This window comes from Malaclemys terrapin, chromosome 1 (genome assembly GCF_027887155.1).
Source record: "Malaclemys terrapin pileata isolate rMalTer1 chromosome 1, rMalTer1.hap1, whole genome shotgun sequence".
Lineage (NCBI taxonomy): Eukaryota > Metazoa > Chordata > Testudines > Emydidae > Malaclemys > Malaclemys terrapin.
Window position 1 is genome coordinate 273202452 of NC_071505.1, and position 27694 is coordinate 273230145.

At 41.6% G+C, this 27694-nt stretch overlaps 1 protein-coding gene across 1 annotated transcript in view; it reads right to left on the reverse strand.

The window, feature by feature from the left end:
- COL4A1 (collagen type IV alpha 1 chain) overlaps positions 1-27694 on the reverse strand; it is a 216773-nt gene that overhangs the window by 12286 nt on the left and 176793 nt on the right. Inside the window, exons 35-47 of the mRNA XM_054013205.1 lie at positions 24837-24935; positions 24655-24744; positions 20984-21123; positions 19523-19653; positions 19366-19442; positions 18142-18240; positions 16805-16855; positions 15714-15899; positions 14568-14701; positions 6221-6293; positions 5459-5530; positions 4980-5108; positions 2962-3060 (exon numbers count right to left, since the gene is read on the reverse strand). Of these exons, the coding sequence (XP_053869180.1) occupies positions 2962-3060; positions 4980-5108; positions 5459-5530; positions 6221-6293; positions 14568-14701; positions 15714-15899; positions 16805-16855; positions 18142-18240; positions 19366-19442; positions 19523-19653; positions 20984-21123; positions 24655-24744; positions 24837-24935 (1380 nt within the window). The remainder of the gene's footprint in view (positions 1-2961; positions 3061-4979; positions 5109-5458; positions 5531-6220; positions 6294-14567; positions 14702-15713; positions 15900-16804; positions 16856-18141; positions 18241-19365; positions 19443-19522; positions 19654-20983; positions 21124-24654; positions 24745-24836; positions 24936-27694) is intronic.

Sequence of the window (27694 nt, forward strand, 5' to 3'; positions counted from 1 at the left end):
AAAAAAGGAAATTATAATGGAACTTGTTTTGCAAGATTATTATAAGAGGTTCAACAAGGACAAGTGCAGAGTCCAGCACTTAGGAAGGAAGAATCCCATGCACCGCTACAGGCTGGGGACCGACTGGCTAAGCAGCAGTTCTGCAGAAAAGGACCTGGGGATTACAGTGCACAAGAAGCTGGATATGAGTAAGCAGTATGCCCTCATTGCCAAGCAGGCCAACGGCATATTGGGCTGTATTAGTAGGAGCCTTGCCAGCAGATCGAGGGAAGTGATTATGCCCCTCTATTTGGCACTGGTGAGGCCAAACCTGGAGTATTGCATCCAGTTTTGGTCCCCCCACTACAGAAGGGATGTGGACAAATTAGAGACAGTCCAGCGGAAGGCAACCAAAATGATTAGGGGGGTGGGGCACATGACTTGTGAGGAGAGGCTGAGGGAACTGGGCTTATTTAGTCTGCAGAAGAGAAGAGTAAGGGGGGATTTGATAGCAGCCTTCAATTACCTGAAGAAGATGGAGTTAGGCTGTTCTCAGTGGCGGCAGATGACAGAACAAGAAGCAATGGTCTCAAGTTGCACTGGGGGAGGTCTAGGTTGGATATTAGGAAACTCTATTTCACCAGGAGGGTGGTGAAGCACTGGAATGGGTTACCCAGGGCGGTGGTGGAATCTCCATCCTTAGAGGTTTTTAAGGCCCGGCTAGACAAAGCCTTGGCTGGAATGATTTACTTGGTGTTGGTCCTGATTTGAGCAGGGGATTGGACTAGATGACCTTCTGAGGTCTCTTCCAACCCTAATATTCTATGATTCTATGATTATAGTGGTTAGAATTGCTATCATCTATTATTTTCAGATCTATCTAGTTATCTTTCTTAAGTTTTTCTAAAGTGTCCTTTACCATGGATTGTAAGTAATATGCCAGGGATCGGCAACCTTTGGCATGCGGCACGCCAGGATAAGCACCCTGGTGGGCTGGGCCGGTTTGTTTACCTGCTGCGTCTGCAGGTTCGGCCAATCGCAGCTCCCACTGACCGCAGTTTGCTGTCCCAGGCCAATGGGGGCTGCGGGAAGTGGTGCAGGCTGAGGGATGTGCTGGCCACATTGGCCTGGAGCGGCGAACTGCAGCCAGTGGGAGCTGCGATTGGCCGAACCTGCGGACGCAGCAGGTAAACATACCGGCCTGGCACACTTACCAGAGTGCTTACCCAGGCGGGCTGCGGGCCAAAGGTTGCTGATCCCTGTACTATGCTGTGTTCTTAACATACAATACTGCAAATGCTTTGTACAGATCAATCAGTTCAACTGAAATAATTACTTATCATCTTAGAGAGACAAGGTGACCTGAAAAAGCTCTGTGTAAGCTCAAAACCTTGTCTCTGTCACTAACAGAAGTTAGTCCAATGAAAGATATTATCTCACCCACCTTTCCTCTCTCATGCCCTGGGACCAACACAGATAAAACACACTGCTTATAATCTTGTTAGTTTACTAATATTCCTCTGCACATCTTCATTTTTATAATTTTCCAATACAATCCAAACAATCTATTCTGCTATCATGGAATGTTTTATATAAACAAACATAGTGTAGGGATTAATAAGGGTTTGGCATCCCAGGCTGGATTCATGCACTCTCTTGTATGTTCTGTAATGTTGTCTGTGTGTGTCCCCCATCCCCCTGCTCCATATACTTGTCTAACTCTGCCTTGAACCCTAATTAAAGCTGTTCCTGTTGCGGCCTTCTGTGGAGAATTCCATACATGGTCTACCACCAGTGCTGCCTACTGAAGTTCTGCCTAGACTCCTTTGGGACCTGACTTTCCCCTAGTTTGGTTTATGCCACTAGTTCCTGAAATTGACAGAAAATCAGATACTCTTATAGCTTCTATCCTTTCTATTCCCATCAGAACTGTACATACTTCACTGAGGTTTCTTCCTTTCCAAAGAATAGAGGCCTAGTCTCTCTGCCTTGCTGTAGAACTAAATTCAGCAAATAACTGAATCATTCTGGCTATCCTCTGCAGTACCTTTTCCATCTCTGTAACACCATTTTTATAATAAGACAACCAGAATTGAGCGCAGTGTTCCTAATGGTGACCTAATTCAGCACCTTCTTGTGCAGTGATTTTCTCATTTATTCAAAACCTCTGTTTCTTTCTTTGCTTTTAAAAGTGCTGCTAAACATCAGGCTTAAACTTTTAGAGATCCTTCCAATGTAACCTGGAATCTCCCCAAACTAAAAATACTCTTTCAGGTCCTATTTAGGCTAAAAAAATCAATTAAATCAAAGTACCATATTAACTTCTGTTTCATTAAAACTAGGCAGAGATCTTAAATTCTCAATTCCTGATCACCAGGCTATCACTTTGAGGACTAAACAATATATTCAAAAGAATAAATTATTCAATCTGGAAGATATTTCTAGACTGTGAACATTTCCTTTCTGAGTCATCTCTTTTCTAGATTAAGCCACGTAAAATAAGACGCCTGACACTCAATAAAGGTATTATAAAATTCCACAGGTAATCTCTCTAAATCCAGAGTCTTTTCATTATAATAATTGCATCTAACACATCTTCTCCTGCAGTTATAACTGGTAGCTCTACCCTAAGAGAAAGGTGGAGGTTTTGAACCTGTATATCTTTTATTCACTGTAGCTGTATTTTCTTTATCTGGTATCTGATCTACCCCCATCTTTTATAAGGACTGGGGCAAATAACATGGGACCATTTAATTCTATGTGAAATAGCCTTATATGTCACTAAATTACATCAAAAAATCTCTTGGAGGTGCCAGCAATCCTTCAACGACCATGTGCTTTTAAATGATACAAGTGTTTTTGTTATGTGTCTCTGCTTCTTGTGCCATCTTTATCCAACTGCCAACCTTATTTTTCTTAATAAGTAATCTTTTATAGTCCCTTGAATGAAGAACAGAGTCTTTAAAGAATACACAGACCTACCTGGAGGACCAGAAGGACCAGGTTCTCCTTTCTGACCAGGTTGACCATCAAATCCTGGATTACCAGGTTGCCCGGGTATACCCTCAGGTCCTGTCACTCCTGTTGAAATATAAGAAATAATTACAATTGGATCACAGAGACATACTTGTTCTTGCTTTTTGGATTATGGGCTGGCAATACAGAAAAAAGCACATGCCCAGTACCTATAGGTAAATGCTAGTACCCGGAGCAGGGAGGTGGGGGTGCCTGCTGGGGGAAGGGTGTTGAGGGGTGTGGGATGGGAGAAGATCAAAATATAGCCACTGGAGGTGTGCATCTGTAGCAACTGATTTCCTGCTAGCATTTGTCCAGACAGTAAGGACGACACACAGGCCTTTCTCCTCATTCTATGACAGCAGGAGTACAAGGCTGAAGGAGCTTCAAATAAAAGCCCATAAAGAGAGCTAAAAGTCAGTAACAAGTTGTAGGAAATTCACAGCCCTGCTAGGTCTTTGCCAGATTGGTTTTGGCTTTACCCGTTAGTTCAGTGCTTTATTTTGTAGCTGTTTGAGCATGTTTTCACTCTCATTTAATTACCAGACTGCTGTATGCAGGGGATGCAGTTTAACAGTACCAGCACCAAACTGGTACTTCCACTCTGCTCCAGATATTTCAGTTACGCCTGTTCTTCTGCAGATACTGTATAGTGCAGTGTGACATTAAGGCTTTGAGATAACTATTGGAGCATGGCTACAGACTCTTTTTGGCCAAAGCCATATTCTGATTGGACAGTGAAGTCATTTGGATGATTTCACAGTCATTTAACCAACTCACAATAGTGCATGGATATGGCCCCAAGAAGAATCATCATGCCCTTTATGTTAAATAGATAAGACAAATTGTCTTTCACCTTATTTCCCCATCACCTCCATATAAAATAATGGAGAGCAGGGGGAAGGAGTTTCTCCTTTAAAATGTTACTGATTTTGGAACCCTTCTGAACTGCAGCTTCCTATGCTCCCCCTTGCCAATCCAAAATGCTACCAGCCCTCGCCACTTATGCCAGCCCTATACTTTCCTGATCCCTCATCCCCTTTCTCCCTACTTCTCTTAATCTCTTTAAAAAATTTAAACTTTCCAGTTCAGGTGTTTTATGTAAGTTTCATGCTAAATGCTGCTCAGTTCCACAGAGACACTGGGCTAAGAGAGAAAGTGGGGACTCCTTGTTGAAGACCTGCTTTTGGCATTCCTGTAGCGTAGTGGTTCTCAAACTTTTTTTTCGCGGACCACTTGAAAATTGCTGAGGTGATCTTTCCAAATGTTGTTTGTACCATTAGCTAATTATTGTAAAGCGCTTTGGATAAAAGCACCATATAAAAAACCCTTAATAATAATTAAGGTTTTTTTGTTCTACAAATAAAGCACACAACTCATATTTTAATATCAGTAGTCTTATCTTTCTAATGCGATGGATGTGCCCTCTCTCCCCCGCTGCGGCAGCCCCGGAGCTGGGGCTGGGAAGGAGGGCCGACTCTCCCTGGCAGCCACAGCCCTGGAGCTGGGAAAAGTCGTCTCTTTCTCTGGCCACCGCAGCACTGCACATCCCAAATTCCCCCCACCCCCTCTTCTCACCCCACTCCCCCTTCCCACCTATTCCCCCCAAGGCCACCACCTCACCTTACATATGCATCTTCTCCAGGGTCCAGACACCTAATTAGAAAAGCCACGCGCTGCGCAGCTCCACTAATTAGGTGGGTGGTCCTTCGCTCTCTCGTGTGCAGCCACCCAGGCGCACACCTTAGAGGGAACTATCTGTGTATCACCTGAATGGAGCTTGCGGACCACTGGTGGTCCACGGACCACAGTTTGAGAACCTCTGCTGTACTGGAACTTCAAAGAGAAGCATCACTTTCCTATAGGCAGCCACAACAGACATGGCTGGAGAGCTTAAGTTATGCCAATAGCCTGCTAATGCTCAGCCTGTCATAGCTTCTTTTTACATTATGCACCACCTATACGCAACTTTAAGACCCTCTCACCTTGCTGTCCTTTTGGACCTGGAAGTCCAGGGAACCCTTTTGGACCAACTGGTCCGACAGGTCCAGGTAAACCTGGTTCCCCTTTATGAAGCTGATATGGACCTGGAGGACCTGGTGGACCTTGTAAACCTGTCAAAATTGATGAAGCAAATACAAAAGAGAGTGTTTGTTATCAGACAATATAAATAATTAATAATTATGTGCATTAGCACCCAAAGGTCGCAATAAGGATTGGGCCCCGTTGTGCTAGGCTCTGTACAAATATATTGGGATAGAAACCTAGCTCTAAGAACTAAGAGCTTACATCTAATTGTAAATTATCTTTACAGTCTGTACATTTTGAGGTTGAGATTCTATTAACTCACTTGCACATTCTGGGGGGTTTTTTATGTTGTACAAAATGCAAAGGGTGACATAATGCCACTTTAAGTAAAAAATACCTATTTTAAAAATCTGAAAAATATATAAGCTTACCATACCTTTAGAGCCAGGAAACCCTTGGTCACCTTGTTCTCCCTTGAGACCTGGGAAGCCAGAAGATCCTTTTGGACCTGAAGTCAGATGTACATGAAAATTTAAGCCATTAATTCTTGTTTTAAAACTGTGTGTGCTGAATAATGGATCCAATCCTGCAAATGCTTAGACACATGAGTAACTTTACCCACATGAGCAGTTCCTTTGATTTCAAATGTTTCCAGGAAAAGGGCATTTGAAGTGATGACATAAAACTGCCATCAATATTCAATTAAAAGATAACTGAAGACAAATTCACACTCAGATTTCTAAATTCAGATACACTTTAAATGTAATGACAGCTGCATTCTTTCTTACACTTAAAATTTTAATAAACATAATAATGATAGTGGAAGTGATAGAAAAGGTTTGTCTACTTGCAAGCAGCCTCAAGTTTAGCACGTCACACCGCATCTCAAAGAAAACCCTGACTATTCTTAGAACATACAAACATTGATTTTTCATTTTTCTTCAAAAGCAAACATGAATTGTACAATCTTCAGAACAAGAAAAGGGAAAAAATTACTGACAAATTCATGTTGTCCTTGTTCTGGCTTCTGAGATAGCTTCAAAATTAAGGCTACGGTATTTGTGGGTTGCTAGATTAACATTCTTTGAATGTTTTCTTTTGATAAAGGGGGGGGGGGAAGCACAATCTCCCTCTACCTTACATGAAGTTAGAGATCAATAATTTTGTAACTATACACAAATTACAAATTTCTCCTCACCTTGAAACCCGGGAACTCCTGGAGGTCCCATATCACCCTTTTGACCAATATCTCCTGGTAAACCAGCACTACCCTGTATAAGAAGAAGCCAGACATGAGTTATCCTATATTGCTATGACACACCTCTCAAATAATCATGTGATTTTGGAAAGCTGTAAAAAACACTCAAGTTGGTAATTTCTAAAATCAGAGACAAGCCATTTGATCCAAAGATGGTCCTTCTCTAATGTTACGTTGCTCAAATGAGAAGGCTTTGTTCAGAAACAAAGGCTTGTGGTAAGCAGGTAGAGCAGCCTGTGTGATGATCTGTGCTATGCTATGCTTTATCTTGAGAACACACTGGGACAAAATAAGGTGGCTCAATAAAAGTTTAACTAATCAGGTGGCCTTGAGTCTTGGGAAATGACACCATGAAAAAATATTAGAAGGGAGACAAGTATCACTAAATAGAGCACTCACTCAGAGTATCCTAGACTCAGGGAGCTGGCCTCAGGTGACCCCAGGGGGAAGATAGGATATTTCAAGTCAGAGAAAGGATTAGTACATATATGGAATGAGATGAAAGTTACTCATTAGCCTCAAGTTCCCTTGCAGGGGACTTGGTCTTTTCAGCAGTGCTGAACTGGTCTAGGAGCGAAGAAGTTTAACACCCAAGGCCTGATTTTCCTTTCATATACGCTGGTCTAAATGAACTACTCCAGTGAAATTGGTTATAACAGTTTTACAATAGTCTAAGACCGTGTCTACACTACAAACTTTGGTCAATATACGTTACGTCAACATACAGCTGCCAAAATTAGTGTATCGCTCATGCTCGTGCACACTTGGCTGCTTACATCGGCGCTGCATGCACTCACCAGGAATACTTGTGTCGATGCAAAGTGTGGTGCATTATGAGTAGGTATCCCAGTGTGCCATGTGCTGCCATCTGGCACATTGCCTTCTGGGAAGTTTTTGCAATGTGTTGTGGTATATAAATAACTCACCTAGGGATCTCTGGGAGCTAGGGCTCAAGTTCCCAGCATGCCACTTTCTTCATATCCCATAATGCCATCCATATCCCATAATTATGTGGGTTGTTTTTTTTTAAGATCCCACAAACCACATGGCACTGTTTGGTGTTTGCTATCTCTGACAGAAGCATGGATCACCATACCTCTGTACCATTCTCAGGAGTGTTGCAAATACAAGCCACATGATTCTCCGGTACTATCAGAGCCGCAAGAAGAACTATAATAACAGGAGACATGGCAATTTCTTTGAGGACAGGTTGTTGAGGGACATAGTGAAAAACAAGGTCATTGATGGTATTCATGGAGCAACTGCCAATGGTGGAGCGCAGCTTCTGGGCTGGAGAAATGAGCACTGACTGGTGGGATTGCATCATAATGCAGATTTTGGACATGAAGCAGTGGCTGCAGAACGTTCGGACGTGCAAAGCCACATTGCCGGATTTGTGTTCCAAGCTTGCACCATTTCTCCAGCACATGGACACCAGAATGAGAGCGAGAGTGTTGATCGTTGAGAAGTGAGTGGCGATCACACTCTGGAAGCTTACATTTCTGGATTGGTGCCAGTCAGTGGGAAATCATTTTGGAGCTGGAAAATCCATAGTGGAGGCTGTTGTCATGCAAGTGTGTAGGGCCATTCATTGTCTTCTGTTATGCAGGACTGTGATTCTTGAAATCAGCAGGACATAGTAGATGGATTTGCAGCAATCAGGTTCCCAAATTGTGGTGAGGCAATAGATGGCATGCATATCCCCATTTTGGCACCAGCCCACCTTGCCACAGAGTACATCAACAGAAACGGCGACTTATCTATGGTTATGCAAGCATCGGTGGATCACTGGGGATGCTTCATCAACATCAATGAGGGCTGATCAGGGAACGTTCATGACACTCGCGTCTTTCAGAACACATGACTTTCAGAAAGCTGCAAGTAGGGACATTCTTTCCTGACCCCCGGATTGCCAGTGGTGATGTTGAAATGCCACTAGTGATTCTGGAAGACCCAGCCTACGTCTTGCTCCCCTGGCTTATGAAGCTGTACACTGTCCACCTTGACAGCACCAAGGAAAGATTCAACTACCAGTTCAGCAGGTGCAAAATGATAGATGAAGCATGACAAAATGTGTTTGGTAGACGGGATCTCAGTGAGAAAAATAGCTGAATAGTTATAGCTGCCTGTTTTCTGCTGCATTATCTATATGAGGCAAAGGGGGCAGGGGAGTTGACGCCAGGGTAGAGGAGATGTCTGCTGACTCTGAACAGCCAAGCACAAGGGCCATTACAAGACCTCAGCATGGAGCTATGTGGTTACAGGAGGCTTTGAAAGAGCATTTCCACAGTCAGGCACATGTTTGACTGTGCTCTGGCCCTGAAGGTTTGTGAGCTGTTAGGAACTGTGCTTGGTGTACATTTATACATAGAACTCTTTATGTCTTATAATGAACCTATGAATTATTCTGTTTTGTGGCACATTTATAACTATAACACTGTCTTTCACTGAAACTATGCATTATGCAGTGCTTGTTGTACATTTACACCTATGACTGGGTGTTTCCTTGAACCTATGACCTCTGGGGTGCTGTACACTTACAAATACTAGGAGCTTTGCATCCTGCCATACATTCTGCAGTATGTGGGGTGAACCATAACAATGAATTTATTTTCAAAATATAGACCTGCATTCACTGACAAAAGCTGTGAAATGAAACAATGTGAAGGAAAAGGAACAATACAATACAATACAAACAGTTCTGTCCATTTCAGTGCAGAAATGCAGTCCATTTTGGATACATACACCAACTGTGCCTCTCATAGGTCATGGATGTGAAGATGTGGTTGTCCTTACTGTCCCCTGGCATGGAGTGGTAGGGCTAGGGATGAGATCCATGGTTCCAAGAGGATTTTTGAGGGGCGCAGGGAGCTGCCACCATGGACATCTCCAGGGACTGTAAAGGGTGGCAAATTTGTGATTGTTGGTCAGCAAGGGTCAGCAGCATTTGTGTTAGCTGCCTGAGAAGCCTCATTATGTCCTGGTGCATCTCTCTTTCTTTTTCCTGATGGGATTCTTGGGTCTTTCTCCATGTTCTCCTGTCCTCTCTATCCCTCTCCATAATGTCTGCCATGTTAGCCCACCAGACCCTTTGTTCACAGTCCAGTGCAGCACTGGTTTGCAAGATCTCACAGAACATATCATCCCTTCTCCTCTTCAATAGGGTCAGGCATTCCCCAGGTGTGGAGGGTCACTCCTCAAGGCTGCAACAGCAGCAGCTCCAGATAAAATGGAAATATGTATAATTGTATGCACAGTCACAATGGAAGATAAGCTTCAAAACTCCCTTCCCTCATTCCCATAAAAATGTGTTATAAGACATACTTATTGCTACTTCAGCTGCGGCACGCCTCTGCACAGCACTATTCTCCTGCCCCAGCCATGGTGAGTATTGTCAGCGAGGGGCCAGGTGGGGGGAAAGGAGAAGGGTATTAACATTTTCAGTTGCATAACACAATATGGTCTCTATTTCAGTGGGTACAAGTACAGGGCAACGGCACTGAGTGCTGGCACTATTTTTCATAGATGGTGGTGATTTTAGCTGATATCTCACTCCTGAGTGTCACAGCGGCACAGAGAACACAGCCTTTGCGGGCATCCCAAAGCCACACAGGACCGCATGCCACTAGCCTGCTTACTACAATGGTGCCTGCCAAAATGATGGCTGAGCAGTGTGGAAAAGTGTCCTACCGCTGAAGAAGAAATAAGATGGACATCCCTAGAAACCTTCGGGAGAGAACTGCATAGCAACTCTATGAAAGTTTCATCAAGATCTCTCAGGAGGACACAAGGGACATTCCTAGGTACATCACAACCTGCTCCACAGGGCCTCCAACGCCTAATCCTACAGGGAAATGAAAAGAAGATAACAAATCTAGCTCCGTTTGTTGTACTATCACCTCTTCTCAGATAAGTAAAACAATGAAAAGTCGATACATGTCTTTAGTAACTTGGGATGGACCAGGCGCCATCTTTACATTTAAACATTAAAAGGGAAAATGTATGCACTCACTTTCCCAAGATTCCATCTCTTGCACTGTGCTTGCCCATGCCTGGCTAGTGGGACTGGCTAGGCTGCAGCAGAGTCTCTACAGGTCCATGGCATAGCCAGATTGCCCCGCCCCACCGCATCTCCCTCCCTCCTCCTCACTGTTCATGCTAGAGGTCTACATCTCTGAGGTATCCACAGCGGCCTGTGGGGCGCTGGTGGGGTTACTGCCAAGTACGGCATGCAGCTTGTCATAAAATGGCACATCTGTGGCTCAGCACCAGATCGAGTGTTGGCCTCCCGGGCCTTGTGGTATGCCAGCCACAGTTCCTTTGCTTTCCCGTGGCACTGCTCCCTGTAGTACCCCTTCATCTGCATCCCCTTCTCGTAGATGTCCATGTTTCTATGGCTGCTCCATAGCTGTGCCTGAACAGTCTCTTCTCCTCACAAGTGATCCAATACCTCCTGTCTACTCCAGGCAGGAATGTGTCTAGAGCTTGTAGCTGGCATAATCGTCTGGGTAGCTGCACACAACAAGGGAAAGCTGCTAGGTGTGCTCACCAAGCCCAGCAATCAGGGAAAGGCATTTCAAAAATACACAGGATTTTAAAGGAACAGGGGAGGGGCTTCTGGTCTTTGTGACCCCTGGGCAGTGGAGTTCAACATTTGTGACCAGAGCTGTCAGTGTCAGGCATTGTGAGACAACTGTTGGAGGACTGTTAGAATTGGCATAGGTCACGCAATGTTTACACTTGAACTGTGTCAACCACAATACTTTGACTACAGCTCAATGTCATTTGGGGAGGTGGTTTTACTGCATCACCATAACAGGGTGCTTATGTCAGCAGGAGACAAATTTGAGTGTAGATACGTGTACAAATAGGTCGATGCAAGGCAACTTATGTTGACCTAACTTTGTAGTGTAGACTAGGCCTGTGCTAGAGGAAAATCAAGGCCACATACTGTAAGACTCACACAAGGCATAGTAAACTCATTAGTCACCCAATAGAATTTATTGACAGCATCCTTCAGTAGAAGCTGGTTCTAGTTTCTGTTTCAATTGATCCAGAATAAGCATCTAAGCATAGCTTGGAGATTCCCACAACAAATTGCTAACACAAGTCCTAAATACTACAGTGGACTGGAGCCATTATTATAATATAACATTTGCATACAGCTCCATAGGTATACAGAGGAAATACAGATGTAGTTCCAGATCCAAAAAGGTATTTAGGAACCTAACTCCCCTTGCACTAAGAAATGTACAAAATACATTAGAGATACCATGATGGGTACCACAGGGAGAAATGACAGCAGAAAGGTGAAGGGAGGTATTCAGAAAATAAAATGATGTGGTTACTTGTAGTCATAAAGCACATGGCACACATCAATTATTTTCTTTTAAAAGGAGCATGCCATGTGCATAAGCTGAGTATTGCATTGCCTGATTACCTGCCTGAGTCTGAGCAGCACTAAGGCAAGGGGTCTAAGGCTACCTCCCCCAAACAAACTGTATACTTGTGCTCCCCACCCTGACTCCTACAATTGGAGCTGGTTGGGAAGTTTCCATCAGAATGATTTTTCAAAAGAAAATGCAGTTTCTGCAAAATCAACAGGAAAATTTTGATTTTGCCAAAGTTTTTCAATTTTCTGTCAGGAAAACCAAAATGAAATATGCTGCTCTGAGTTGGTTCCACCTGAAAGGAAATATTTCAGCTTGTTGAACTGACCTGAAATGTTTTGTTTTGAGTCAATTCAACTTTAAATTGCATTTCCCTATCATGGTACATGGTAACTGTAGTTCATATGACATTCTCTCCTAGAAGTTGCCTCCTTGGCTGGACTATATCTCCCAGGATGCAACACAGTTTCCCCTCTGACCCAGCATCATGGTGCATCACAGGAGTCATATGGCTTTCGGTGCTTCATGGGAGATGTAGTCTGGCCTGGGAGACTGGTCCATGAGAGAGAATAGGGACATCAGATACTTGAACCACAACTCCCTTGAGGCAATGCAACATAATAGGAAGATGCAGTTTAATGTTTAACTGACTCGAAATGAAATGTTTCGGGTCAGTTAAATAAAACCAAAATGAAACATTTTGATTTGGGAATGTTGAAATGTTATATTTCAATTGAAAATGACTGGAACTTCATTTTGTGAAAAATTTCAATTCTTTGTCCTGATTTGGAAACAAATCGTTTGTTAAAATATCAGAATTTCCTGTGGGACAGAAATTCTGATTTTCATTCAGTTCTGCTTATAAGCACTCTGGGTACTTAGTAAAGAGAATACACATTTGAATCTTGCTATCACTGCATGTTGAAAACATCTGTCTCTCCGAGTTATTAATGGCATGCAGCTACTCTGAACGGAAAGCTGGTGACGAACAAGGATCCAACTTAAAAAATTCAAGACACTGGTTTAAGTGTCATTGTAGAAGCAGCCCCTTGGAGACAGAAGAACATCCAGTGTGGCTTTACATTATGAAGAATCTGTTCCTCTGAGTCCACCATTGGAATCCTGCTTCCCACACTAGGATCTTAATGACATCTTTCCTGAGTCCCTCTTCATCCTGTACAATGAGTGTGATGGTGCCATGCCTACTCTCTTATCCCTGCTTTTATTCATCTAGTTTTATTATATTTTAGTTTAATTTCCTGCTAGAAGAAAGAATGAGCTACAACCTAAAGAGAACTGTGCTTCAAGAAATGAGGAGGCAGAAATACTGAGAGGAAGGGTATAGAGCAGGGGTCTCAAACCTGTGGCCTGCAGGCAGTGTTATTTCCTGCGGCCCATCATAGGCGCTGACTCCACTGGCAGCCAAGCTCCCCTTCCCCCGCCCTTCTGCCCCCCCCCCCCGAGCGCACCGCATTCCCGCTCCTCCGCCTACCTCCCAGCACTTCCCGCTGCCAAACAGCTGTTTGGCGGCACTTAGGATTTTCCAGGAGAGATGGGGGAGGAGCGGGGACGCGGTGCACTCAGGGGAGGAGGCGGAGAAGAGGTGGGGCAGGGGCGGGGATTTGGGGAAGGGGTTGGAATGGGGGTAGGGAAGGGGTGGGAAGAGGTGGGGCAGGAGCGGGGCCACATGTTTGAGACCCCTGTGACTGTTAGTTAGGGGCACCGGGCACCATCCCCCATCGCCCAGGGGTCTCTCTGTTAGGGGTGCTGGGCACCCAGAGGTCCCCCGCCCCATTGCCCGGGGTCTCTCCATTGGGACACTAGACAGTGTCTGTGATGAAGTGGAAATTTTCTGTAACATTTTTATAATTCCTAGGCGAGTCTCAGTTTCCCTCTTGACTTTGCGCTGTGACCGGGGTGTGTGAAAAGGGTTACGCAGTGCAGGAAAGAGTTGGCACCTATGGCGAGCTGCAGGAAATAACTCCACGGGCCACGTGTTTGAGACCCCGGTATAGATCATCATCAGTGTTATTGACCACATAAGGAATAGTTACAGGAGTTTATATTTTATGAAAACCCCTCTTTGCATTACAGTTTTAAAAAAGTTAATACGTTGACTTTTAATTGCATACTACATTGCTCTTCATTTTTTTCATTTTTGACTATACTTTTGTATCGTTGTACGAAAAGGTTTCAGTGCTGCGGGCCTCGGGCCAATGTACTAGTCCTCATGTGGCCCTCCTGGTAATTTGAGTTTGAGATCCCTAGTATACAGTCTTGTAGATTTTAGTGGACAGAGATTTTCACCTCATTCTTTCTAGTAGGTGGAGATGCACGGCAGTATTGAAGGGATTTTTTTAGGGGCTGGGAGAAGAGGACTGATATATGACAATAATGTATTTATATCTTTACTTGTTTCAATTTCTACATCAACAGCTATAGTTCATCATTTACAGAACTGAAAGCACACTTACTTAATTTGAAATGTTTCATATCTTATCTAAATAGCTTGGATATTTTCAGTATGCAATTTATTGTGAAATATGCAATCTTTAAAATGAAGTACAAATTCTTTTGCAATTCATTGATGAGCTGCAGCCACCTTGTACCATTAATACACCCTAAACTATATGCTGGTTGTCTGTATGTTGTTATTTTCTGCCTATAAAGTTTATTAGCTCATTGTTAGGCAGCCCTTAAAACAGAGAATTGAAATGTTTTGAAACAGACTTTACACAGTCAGCAGAGAGTCTGAAAGCATTCTGGATATAAAGTATTATTAGTTTGAAAAAGAAATATCTATGATTAATACATCCATTAACTGGAAGAACTAAAATGACCACTATGTGCTACTGAGCTACACTGGAGAAATCACTAAGGTAGTTGAAATAACTTACAGGAATGCCTGGGAATCCCGGATCACCTTTGATTCCAAGTCTTCCAGGTGGTCCAGGCCAACCCGTGTTTCCTTTTTCTCCTTTGGCTCCTTCCAGGCCCGGAGATCCTGGTGGTCCCATTGGACCTGGTAGACCTACAATGGAGGGGTGGGCAAAAGTTTCTTGGCAAATTTGTTTTCTATAAGACATCAGTATTTGGATTAGGACCAGATGGTTCAAGTTAAAGTGGGCAAGATCAAAGTAAAGCTAGTAAGGAGCAGGAATGCTTCAACAACTAGCTAGGTCACGGACCTACTTATCCAATGGTTCAGTTTCCACTTCTAATAGTTTCAGAGCTTCAGGGTCCTGCTGAGCTCACCAGTGCTACTGGAGAAGCAGATTGAGAAAGGATCAAGAACTATCTTAATTCTCCTTAGGCTATATGAAGCTAGGAGGCTTCACATTTTCTCTGGACAAGGATCTGCAATAGTGATCCACATATTAATCTTCTCCAAACTGAATTACTGTAATTCATTGTATCTGGGGCAGAAAAAGAAGCAATGTAGAGGCTTCTGCTCATGCAGAACTTGGCAACCCATGGTGCTATGAGCTAATCACTCCTGTGTTCCACACTCGCCATTGGCTTCTAATCCACTTCCACTGCCAACTCAAGGCCTTATCCCCAATTTTCAAATACATCAACAGGCTGCGACCCAGCAGCATCAGCTTTGATATGTCCATCCATGGCTTGCCAAAGACGACTGTACTCTCTGGTACAAAGCCACTAATAAAACCCTGGATGAAGCACATCAGAGTTGCAGATAAAGTGGTCTGGGTCAAGGGAGTTCATGGATGGAATGAGCTAAGAGGAGAGATTAAACTACCCCAAAGGCAGATCAGTTTTAGGATACACTGCAAAACTGTCCATTGGGAGAATGCTTTTCCAGGACAACTAGGAAGATTTCAATTTATATTAAAAAAAAATCTATAAAAAGTTAAGAAACATAATAAAGACTTTAATACAAAACAATATGAAACTATAGTATTAATAGAAAGGAGATATCACTAATATCCTTAGTACTGACTAGTAATAAAAGTAAATAATAAACTCATATAATCACTATAAACATTAGATATTTTACAGTTTGTAGATTTTTAATAACTTACCTGAAAGTCCAGGTTGACCTGGGGGTCCTCTGTTTCCCTTAGGACCTTCCATTGATCTCCCTGGTACTCCGGGAGTGCCCTGTTGGCCTGGAGGACCTTGTGGACCAACAAATCCTGCTTCTCCTTTTGAGCCAGGAATCCCCGGGCTTCCTGGGGATCCTGGAAAACCCACATCACCTTTTGCACCTAAGATTTAAAACAACCCCCAAAGTAGTTAGACAAAGGATGATAATAACTGGAACATTTTGCATCATTATGGGCTGATAACCTTTATTTCTATGGTAAATATTGATCTTCTTTTAGACATTTGGATTACAATGAAATTCTTTCTGGAAATTTCATTATTCTCTACCAGATCTTCATGAATCAGGTAAAAGAAAAGCTCAGTTTAACTGAAGGGTCTGGCTAGCTAAATTGCTTGTAGCTTATTGCTCACCCACTTCCACCACCTTCATCCACTGCACTCACACCTAAACCTTCTTATGAGCTAAATCCTAAAGTCCTTAATCAGCCACAATTCCACTGGTGTCTACGCAGTGGAAGTTTTGCTTGGGTAAGGATAACAGGGTTTAGTTCAGCAAAAGAGGATAGATTTACCAAGATTGACATTTAAACCATGAATTTTTTTCCAAGTTTGTATAAATAGGTAATTTAAAGCTTATTTTAGAACTTTCCATTGCTCATTCAATGTATTTTATTGGCTGGTGAAAATATGTACATAAAATAAAATAAAATAAAATAAAATAAAATGGTAAAAGAAAGGAAAAATAGCTAGACTTTGATTTTTACAAAATTAGTATGGAAACAGAAGGACTTCAAATTCAAAAGCACTCCACACAATACAAATAAAGGAGTTATTTGCATTATCTCACCACAACACAGCTTGCAGTAAATTCCACACTAAGAATATTTACCTATTTAGGGCATATCTAATTCATGTCTAAGATGCTGCTACTGTAATAGAAATTAGTAATTGACACCTCAGAGTTTTTGCTTCCAGGTTTAAATAGTGAAGCACATAAGAGAATGCAGTTGCACATGTGTTTGAACTACAGAATTAAGTTTTAAAAACTTTGTTTATTTTATATTACCTTTATCTCCTTTTGCACCAGGAAATCCTGGAAGCCCTCTACCTGGAATACCTACAAGTGACAGCAGCAAAAGTAAGACAAGACATAGTTACATTTAATGCATAATTAATATTTATTACAAAAACAGACACCAGCACTTGAAAATGAATGGTTTATGCACAAGCTTTTCTGGGCAGGGACTGTCTTTCTGTTATGTATTTCACTGTGTCTAGCACAATGGGGACTATCTGTGAATGAGGCCCCTATGTGCCACCACCGTACCAATAATGAAGAAAGGATGAGCCAGCTCCAATATTTCACAGCAAATTGGTTATGGGAAAAGATTTCCTAAACAGCAAATCTTTAAAATACTGCCAGATTTTGCAACAGTTTTTCTATCAAGCTAACACTGATGCACAATGCAACTAACTAAAGGCACTCATCTCCATCAAAGCTGGTTCAGGACTCCCTAGTGCTACATGAACTAAGAGAAGATTATTTAGTGTAAGAGCTAACTAATGCTGTTTAGTTTAGGTATAATTTGTTGATGGTGGTTGGTGCAGGGTGCTCAGTCTTTTTTTTTTTTTTTTTTCATGTTCATTTTTAAGTCATAAAGAGCCAAATTGTGAGGTCCTTATTCAGGCAAACCCCTTTTGACTTTATTGCTATTTTGAGTAAGGATCTCAAGATTTGGTCCAAACTGCACTAACTGTACACATGGTTCTTTCCCCTCCAATTTATACCTTTTCAGGAATGCTCATGTGAAGAATATAACATTCTGCTGGATTTAAATATCCATGCCCACTTTAGGGGTCTGATGCTGCAGTCCTTGTCAATGTATGTCAATGGGAGTTAAGAGGAGATATTCTTGATTCTGATGAAAAAATGTGTTTTTCCCACAGAAATTTTGAAACAATTTTTTTGTTTCGTATAGACTAAATGTTATTTACATATTTTGGTTTTAAAAACCAAAATGACATTTTACGTCTATTTGAAGTAAAAATTTTCATTACAAATCAGTTCAAAACTTCTGTCATGAAAAACCAACAATTTGTTTTACCGAAATATTTCAAACAAAGATTATTGTTGCAAATTTCTTAGGGGAAAAACGTCAGTATTGAGACCAGACCTACCAATTTCCTGAGAAACTTTCTGTCCAAATTACCAGCTTTATAGTAGTTTGCAAGGCATTATACAAACTTCAGTATATAATCCTCCCAATGTAAGTACTTAAAACTACATGGTCCTCCATCTTATTTGACTGTGCAATCAGACACTTCTTGTGCATTTCTGTAATAAATATCTGACATATATGTACATTTTAACACAAAAGAAAGGTAACCTGGCATGATGCTTACCTGGATCACCCTTTGCTCCAGGCGAACCTGGAATTCCATCATAACCTTGTTCACCTTTCTGTCCAGGGACACCAGAGGGACCTTGAGAACCAGGCTCACCTGAAAAATCATTCATTGCCATTTTATAATCCAGCCATCAGATTTTTACACACCTTTCTCTCAATGGAAACGTAGGTTATGATGCTGCTTCCATTGAAGTCAAATGGCAGTTATTCATTATAGACTTGATTCTGCTCTCACTTTACATAGGTATTACATTGGCAGAACTCCACTGCCTTCACTGATGTTACTCCTGAATTACACCAGTATCAGAGAAGAATCAGTCCTTTTAGTTCAGGGATCAGCAACCTTTGATATGCGGACCATCAGGGAAATCCGCTGGTGGGCGGGATGGTTTGTTCACCTGCAGCGTCCGCAGGTTCGGCCAATCGCAGCTCCCAATGGCCATGGTTCACTGTTCCAGGCCAATGGGGGGCTGTGGGAAGTGGCATGGACCAAGGGATGTGCTGGCCGCTGCTTCCCACAGCCCCCATTGGACAGCGAACCATGGCCAGTGGGAGCTGCGATCGGCTGAACCTGTGGACGCTGCAGGTAAACAAACCGGCCCAGCCTGCCACCAGATTTCCCTGAAGGGTCGCGTGCCAAAGGCTGCTGATCCCTGTTTTAGTTTCTTATCGTAATAGTTGTGAACCCAGCTAAGACTAAATTATAAGAAACTCCAGTAAGAGCTTGAGTCTTCTCCCTCAGTATCACCCATTGAATATGAGGTGCTTATGTCCTGCAGAGAGAGAACTGGGCCATGAGAATTCATACAATCACTCTATATAGCCTGACTCTCCAATTTGACTGTAGCATACTAGTTTTACCCCAGTGACATTACACCAATGCAACATAGTGGAGATCAGGCCCTAAAGGTCAATGTGAGGGATTTTAAATGCAATTGGTAATGATGATGGTAGCAACAAATGGTACTGAAGAAAAACTGTCCTACAAACATCTTTAAAGAACCAGTCCCCCGCATCTTAAAATGATTGGTTTTGTCTTGCAATGCCCCTCCGCCCTCCACCTCCACATTTTTCACTTGTAAAATGAACAAATGTGACTAGGAATCTTTGAGACAAAATAAATACAGAAGCCCAGATAAATACAGAAGTGTTCAGTCACTTTTTAGAGTAGAAAGCACACTTGAAATGGTGCTTTTTAAAAATGAAGTGGATTCTTTACCTGGTTCTCCTTTTAAACCTGGAATGCCATCCAAACCAGAGAGTCCTTTTTCACCCTTTTCTCCCTGGCTACCTGGGCTGCCTAAAGAAAGCAAGAGGATTCGATTCACTGACTGTACATTTGTTCTTGTTAGTTTTACATTAAATGTTTTTAGGACTTGCCTGGATATCCTGCAATGCCAGGTAATCCTTTGGGACCTGGATGACCAGGCATTCCTGCAATTCCTGCACTACCCTTTTCACCTTTTTCACCAGGGAAGCCCGGAACACCTGGCCTTCCTTGTTCTCCCTATGGGAAAAAAAAAGCAAACAATAAAAGCCACACACTTAAGATGTGGTAAAATGGCATATCATGTTCTGCAATATTACATAATTTCCCCCCATTATATCCACCATCGTATTAAAGAATTTCATCCTCTTTATTTAGGATTAAATTAAGTGAAGCCTATAGGCTCACAAACACACAATTATCTTAATTCATTCTATTTATGTAGTGCACAGATGACTAGAAGCCTTCTTATACACTTCATTGGGAGCCTTTTATCTTTTTTTTCTTCCAGTGATAAAGATTGCAATTTTCTATAAGTTACCCACATAACTTCTTTATTGCCCATGCATTTAGTCACCATCAAAGTCCAGATTATCAAAATTCTTTGTTTGCTATTAAATACACAGGGTTTAATTTTATAATTTTTACTCCAAAGTTCAAAGGATACTCTAAATATTTGCCTTCAAAAAGTCTTGTGAACCAACAACAGAGCCCCTTTCAGAATATGTGGAGTGTGAATTAAGTCGATCTATGACACATATATGGTGCCCATTACTAAATTATCTGAACAGCTCACAATCTTTTAATGTATTTAACCTCCTCAAATGCCTGTAAGGAAGGGAAATCAGATATGTTTTAGTATACAGCCGCTCCTCGGGTTATGCAAACCCAACTTACAGAAATCCGCACTTACGGAAAAAGTTCTGTAAGTTCCGCAAGCTTTTTTTTTTTTTTGCATGATTGTCAGAGATACGTTCCCGACTTATGCAAAATTCGACTTACGCAAGGCGTTCCGGAATGGAACACTTGCGTAAGTCAGGGAGCTTCTGTAATGTGTTTTGCATCTTCTCAGTCATTTTTAAAGAGTTTGTTTCTTTCATTTTCAGTGATGTAAATTATTTTATTTTATGGAGATAGACTAAATCAACACTGCCGCAAAATTTGGTACCATTGTGCCATGGAGTATATGAGGCCCTCCATACACACACACCCATCATCATCTCCTGTTTCCAATGCCAAGGTTGGGGAGGGTTGACTTCTGTTGGTTTCTTTGGCTTTGGAACCTAGACTGCCAGCCACCTCAAGTTTAGACCCATTTTATAGATGGGGGACTGAGACTGAGAGGTTAGTGACTTGCCCAAGGTCATACAGGAAGTCTATAGTAGAGCAAGAACTTGAACCCAGGACTCTCATGTCCCTAACCGCCAGGCCTCTCTTTTATATACACACACACACACAAAGTTTCCACTCAGATGTTAAAATAGAAATTTAACAGAATAACTTATGAACAAAGGAATCTTTTGAGGTACTTATTAGAAATGAGACAATTCATTTTTGAGATTGTAAATACCTTCTCACCCGGAGAACCTGGAATGCCAACCCCTGGAATACCCGACTCTCCTTTGTCTCCTTTTGCACCTTGTAATCCAGGGTACCCTGGTATACCTTGTGAGCCTGGCACACCTGGTACACCTTTTTCTCCAGGTGTTCCTAAGAATAAAATAAAAAGTATATTAAATCTGTAGCACCCCAGCAATAAAGACAAAAATCTGTTATTGAGATGTTACCTTGAAATGACTGTGGATGTTAGAACTAGAAAACAAGTGAATTGCTGTACTATCTAGTAAATAGAGATAACAAGAACCTAAGTGAATTGTTTTTGTACTTCCCCTGTTTTATTATACATAAATGTTCAGAAGTGTGCCTATGATTTAGCCATGCACACAACCAAATGCAAAAAAATATTCAGGTTTCCATAAAGAGCAACTGACAAATACAACTTGTAATATACCTATCTGGTCAATGGAACCAAAATGATTTCCAGGTTACCTACCATGTGTAGTAGCAACTTAGTAATTAAAAGAGTCTGCCTCTGAGAGGTCGACTGGCCTACTCAGGTGATAGTGTGCTCCTAAATATGAGAAAATGTAGAACTGGGCCAATAAGAACCAGAGAGCATGCAGTGCGAACCCCCTTTTCTTTCTCTTGCTCGATCTCAAAGGCCAGTTTTGACTAACAATTCAAATTAATCTAAATAATGTATGAGAATAGAAGTTGGATGACAAATTAGCCAGCCTTGATGTTACTGATTTTTTGGCCTCCAATCTTTTTTTCTTTGATTTCTTAAATATGTTAGGTATAAACTAACAAATAGCCAATTTTAACTGAGATAAGATTCCCTGTTAAGATGCATTCCTCCCATTCCTCTATTTAAAAAAAATAGAGACTGTCACTAGGACACCACATTTCTATCACAGTTGGATGCATTCCAACTTTATGACAAAATCTATAACAGATACATAACATTTTCAAAACTGGCTGCCTGAATTGTATGTGCAAATCCTACACCTGTGATCCTGAAACAAGTAATTGTGCTGAAGTGTTTGTCCTCATACACAGATCTGAGATTTGAATGCAGAATTTGGGAACTCATTTTAAGAGATTTGTTTTAATATTGATGTAGGAGTGAAAACCAAAGGCATGGAGACCAGATTTTCAGCTGGTGGCATAGCTCCATAGAAGTCAGTGGAGCTACACTGATCTATGCCAGGTTAGATCCTCAGTTGAATTCAATGGACCTACACTGACAGATATCAACTAAGAATCTGGTCCTAAATATTTTACCAAGTGGTTTGGTAAATCTCTATTGTCATTCTATTGTTATTCAACCTTCATTTCCTGCATATGAGTTAGTCCTAACGACATCTGGTTTAATGTGACCACTAAAATAGCTAACCTTGCTGTTTATTTTAACTATCATGTAATTTTCTGGATACACTTTCTGGATAAACTGTCTTCTTCAAACTTAGCTTTTTTTAAAATATACAATTTGTTTTGGATCAGATAAAAAGTTCAGAGATTTGGGAGAAAAAGAATTGGAATGATTTATCCCTTTCGCGTCCTCAAGCTATAATTAGGGTTGGAAGGATTGGATTTTTCTTGGAAAATAGATAAATGTCGATTTCACCAAACACACTCAAACAAACAAAAAATATTTCCATTAGTAATAATGGAAATTTACAGATGCTGCTTCAGAAATTATGAGAGTTCAATTTACGGATATTTACTTTGTATATTTTGACTGTGATGTTGACAATTTGTGTTTTAACAATTATAAAGCTTTAAATTTTTGAAACTCAATGTCGATTGTCATTAAATAATTATTGTCTGATCCCTTCCAACTATCTGAACCCCCAGAATTTCCCACAACTGTGAAAATTTAAATGGATAAAAAAACTAAAAAAAGCTGCTTAAAAATAAACATCGATATTACCTGTCAAAATGATCAAAAAATAAAAATTGAATTCTGCCAACCTTTGCTATAATGTACAAAATAGATAACATGTTAATGCTTGCATGCCCTTTTAGCTTTGTCAACAAATACAGGAAAATACCACATTCAAGTATGATTACAGACTGTTTTGATCTGAAGATATTACAAGATATTACAAGATTTTATAAGGCAATTTGCCCCACTCCCCATTTGAAAAATAAATGACTGTGGTGCTCAAGAAAGATGTCCCAGTTGGCAGAGCTGAAAAATAAGCTTCTGTATTTAATAATAGAACAATTACAGCACAGGCAGGGGTACTGCAACATCCTATCTACAACTGTACAACAATGTAATACAACCATCTTCTGAAGGAGCCACCTCTAGAGGTGAAAGGTGGTTCAAGTTTTCATGTCCCTTGGGTCCTTGGTCTCTCTGTTCAGACTCCCAACAATAGTGCAGACTATGATGTAGCCATCTACTTATCCACTAAAATCTGAACTGAGACTACCAACTCTTTTCACAAAGGACACTGAATGAAAGTCAGATGGCAATTTCTTTTGGGCCTTGTGGCAACACATAGCATAGTGTATATGTAGCCACACATCACAGTGAAAAGCAGGCTGCATCCACACTGTGGTGTGTAGTTACATGTGGCAGGGAAAGGCTTTGGCAGCAGGGAAAGATTCCAGCAGCAGGGAACTGCCAGAGTCTTTCCCTGCTGCTTCATTCATGCCAGAACTTTTCACTACTACCAGAGTCTTTCCCTGTGCCGGAGAAAGGCTCTGGCAGTTCCGTGTGGCGGGAAAAGACTCCAGTAGTGGGGAGTTGCTGGAGCCTTTCCCCACTGCAGGAGTCTTTCACTGCAATGAGGAAAGGCTCCAGCATGGGACATTACACTGCTAAAAATAGCAGTGTAGATGGGGGAGGCGTTGCTTTGGTGTGTAGAGAGCTGTGTAGGGTACATACATATCCTAAGCAGTGCCTCACTGTCTACACTGCTATTTATACCCACATGAGAGGGGCATGCAAAGTATGTACACTCCACTCCACCGTAAGTGTAGACATAGCCTTGGTCACTACTGACTTGGGCCATACTTAAACCAGTGGCGAAAGGACAGCATCCTCTCTGTTATCCAATCTATGCAAATAACATAGTTTAACAAGAAAATCTTCTTTGACTGAGCACTAACAATAATTATTTTTAACTTCAGGGGTTCAAGGGTCAGAATGTGGCCAGACACAGGAGCACAAGGGGCAATAAGTTCCCTACACCATGTGGAGCCTTTCCACGTCGATTCCAGGCAGAGGAGGAGAACAGGAGTAGTGTGCGACAGTGCTGAGTAATCAGTGAGTAGAGCCTGGACTGTCGACTGGTGAAATCGACATTTATCTATTTTCCAAGAAAAATCTAATCCTTCCAACCCTAATTATAGCTTGAGGACACGAAAGGGATAAATCATTCCAATTCTTCTTCTCCCAAATCTCTGAACTTTTTATCTGAGGCAGCATGAGGTGGGATGTAACCTGCAACCAGCTGAGGGAAGTTATTCCCCTCTGAAGTAAGGAGGAGGACTCAGTCACAATTCCTTCCTGGGCATCTCTCCTGGGGAGACACAGCTATTGGTTAAAGGCTCAATCTATCCCTAAATATTTTAAGATCTGTTTCCTTCATTATTTTGACCGGCCACTTTTGACACATATCTTTGTGAAGATGATATCTCAACAAGCTAAGTTCAGCCATGTGGTACCTGGCAAACCCATTTCTCCAATTGACCCTTTTTGTCCTGGAAATCCTGGGTCACCTGGGTATCCTGGAGGGCCTTGATCACCTTTTCGTCCTACGAACAATGAAAAGTGTTACAAGTTCCATTAGTTAACAAGGATTACAAAAGTCTGTGCCAGTTACATTTATAAAAAGCTGCAAACATACCTGGAAGTCCTGGGAAGCCAGGTTCACCATCCTTCCCTGGCATTCCTGGTACACCATAATCCCCTGTTTTTCCCTTTTCTCCTATTGGTCCTTCTTGTCCTGGATACCAAAAAAACAAAACAAAACTAATTTTCAATTCTTTCGTTAATTTTACTCTCACATGTAAAGTAATAGGCAAATCCTGCATTGTGAGAATCTTCACAGTTGTCACTTCTCTCTACTAAACAAGGAAATGGATGAATTCAAATGTCAGATGTAGTGCAGTAACATTGTAAGAGTTATCTAGCACACCAACTACGTATATGTAACCAAAATCAGCTTTGTTGTTAGTGCACACAATCGCAATATTCAGTTTCTTTTGTAATGTATGTGGCAAGATATAGCTTGAAAAAGAGCATGAAAAAGAAACATAATACATTCAGAATGGATAAATGTATTTGAGACATCTAGCAGAAAGCTAGTATCCTATTACACTGCTCTACAGTCAAAATGCTTCTGAAATAAATGTAGTCAATCGTGACTAATTCTGGGTCACTGAGAACGAAAATGATGCTTAAAATTGTTGATTGGCTCTAGTTTTCAAGATATGCTATTGGGTCAGTATATATGACCCTTGACTTGGGAATGGCAGAGGATAAGTGAGTTATAAAGGGAAGGGATCTCAATTTAAACCTGAAATGACTAAAATACATCTTTGACTGGATCTATGAATAAATCTATGACTGGGTTTGGACAGTACTTGCTTTTTAGGCAAAACAATGAATGATGCAATCTGAAGCTGGTATTGCGTCATACATTATATGAATTGCATCATGTTATTCCTAGAAGTCATGGATGACGCAATCATAACGAAGCTTACATCACTCTGCTGAACAAATTGCCCTATATCAGCTCTAGAAATCATACAGTGTCGTGCTCTCTTATTTGTCAGTGTTTGATTTTGCAAAGGGACACATTCCTGTTTAGCCAAAGTGAGCAGAGATGCCTCGTACTTGTGTGAACAGTGCAGATAACTTCTGCTATGTTTGTGGTGAAGCGACTTTTGCATCACAAAAGCGCAGTATAACCACTATGGTTAAGAAAGCCTATCACCTTTATTTTGGCTGCAAAATTGGAGATCAGGACAAGAGGTGGGCCCCACACATATGCTGCAACACTTGTGCAACAAATCTTCGCCAGTGATTGAACAGGAAAAGGAAATCTATGCCTTTTGCAGTGCCAATGATTTGGAGAGAGCCAACAGATCATACCAGCAATTGTTACTTCTGCATGGTGCCTCCAGTTGGGAAAGGTGTGTCAAAGAAGAAAAAGTGGACTGTGCATTATCCAAACATTCCATCAGCTATACGCTCAGTGCCCCACGGAGAAGGACTGCCGGTTCCTGATGCACCAGAATCATTCTCACTTGAGTCAGAAGAGGAAGAGGAAGAGGATGAAACTTCTGGTCCTGAACCATCAATGTCACAGGACCCACATTTTCTCCCATCCTCCTCGTCTGAACCACACCTCATAACACAAGGTGAACTGAATGACCTTGTCAGGGATTTGGAACTACCCAAGAGTAAGGCAGAGCTGTTGGGCTCCAGACTACAGCAGTGGAATCTCCTGGCAGGTGATGTTAGGGTTTCCACGTTCCGTGACCGTCAAAAGGATCTTGTCCCATTCTTCTTCATGGAAGGTGATCTTGTAGCCTGCAACAACATCGATGGTGTGATGGCAGCCCTCAACATCGTTCACGATCCAGATGAGTGGAGACTCTTCATTGATTCATCGAAGACGAGTCTTAAAGCTGTTTTACTCCATAAAGGCAATGTTTTGCCATCAATTCCAGTTGGTCATGCAGTCCATATGAAGGAAACCTATGACAACATGAAACAACTTTTGAGGTGCATAAACTATGACCAACATCAGTGGCAGCTTTGTGGCGATTTGAAGGTTGTTGCTCTCTTGCTTGGTCTGCAGACTGGATACAGAAAGTACTGCTGTTTTCTCTGCGAATGGGATAGTCGTGCAAGAGATTCCCACTACATCAAGAAAGATTGGCCACTCCCACAGTCATTGGAGCCTGGGAGGAAAAGTGTTCAGCATCCATCACTTGTTGAATCAAGGAAGATTTTGTTACCACCCTTACACATCAAGCTGGGGCTGATGAAGAACTTTGTCAAAACCATTGACAAAACACAAGCAGCTTTCAAGTACCTCCGTGGAAAATTTCCAAGGTTAAGTGAAGCTAAGATAAAGGAAGGTGTCTTTGTTGGTCCTCAGATTTGTGAACTTCTTCGAGATGATGCATTTGACCATGCACTGCATGGCAAGGAAAAGACAGCATGGAAAGCCTTCCAGTTAGTGGCAATAAATTTTCTTGGAAACAACAAGGCAGACAACTACAGGTTGTTGGTGGAAAACCTCCTCAAGGCATACAAAAGCCTTGGTTGCAACATGTCACTAAAGATACATTTTTTGCACTCTCATCTAGATTTTTTTCCATCGAACTGCGGAGCAGTGAGCGACGAGCACGGCGAGCGATTTCACCAGGACATTGCAACAATGGAGAAACGCTATCAGGGCAAATGGAGCCCATCAATGCTTGCAGACTATTGCTGGACAGTGACAAGAGATGCTCCATTTAATGAATACAAGAGACAAGCCAAGAAGCACCGAGTAGACACTGAATAGGACTAAACTATGTACATAATAGTTTTTTGCCTTTTGTTTCATAATCAATTTCATTTATAGAACCCTTTTGCTGATTTTTAAAGTGTTACATAAACAGGACAGGTGAAATATTATCATGTAAAGCAACCAATAACACATGAAAAGACCTAGGTTTACAATTTATGATTAAAACTCTACTATCT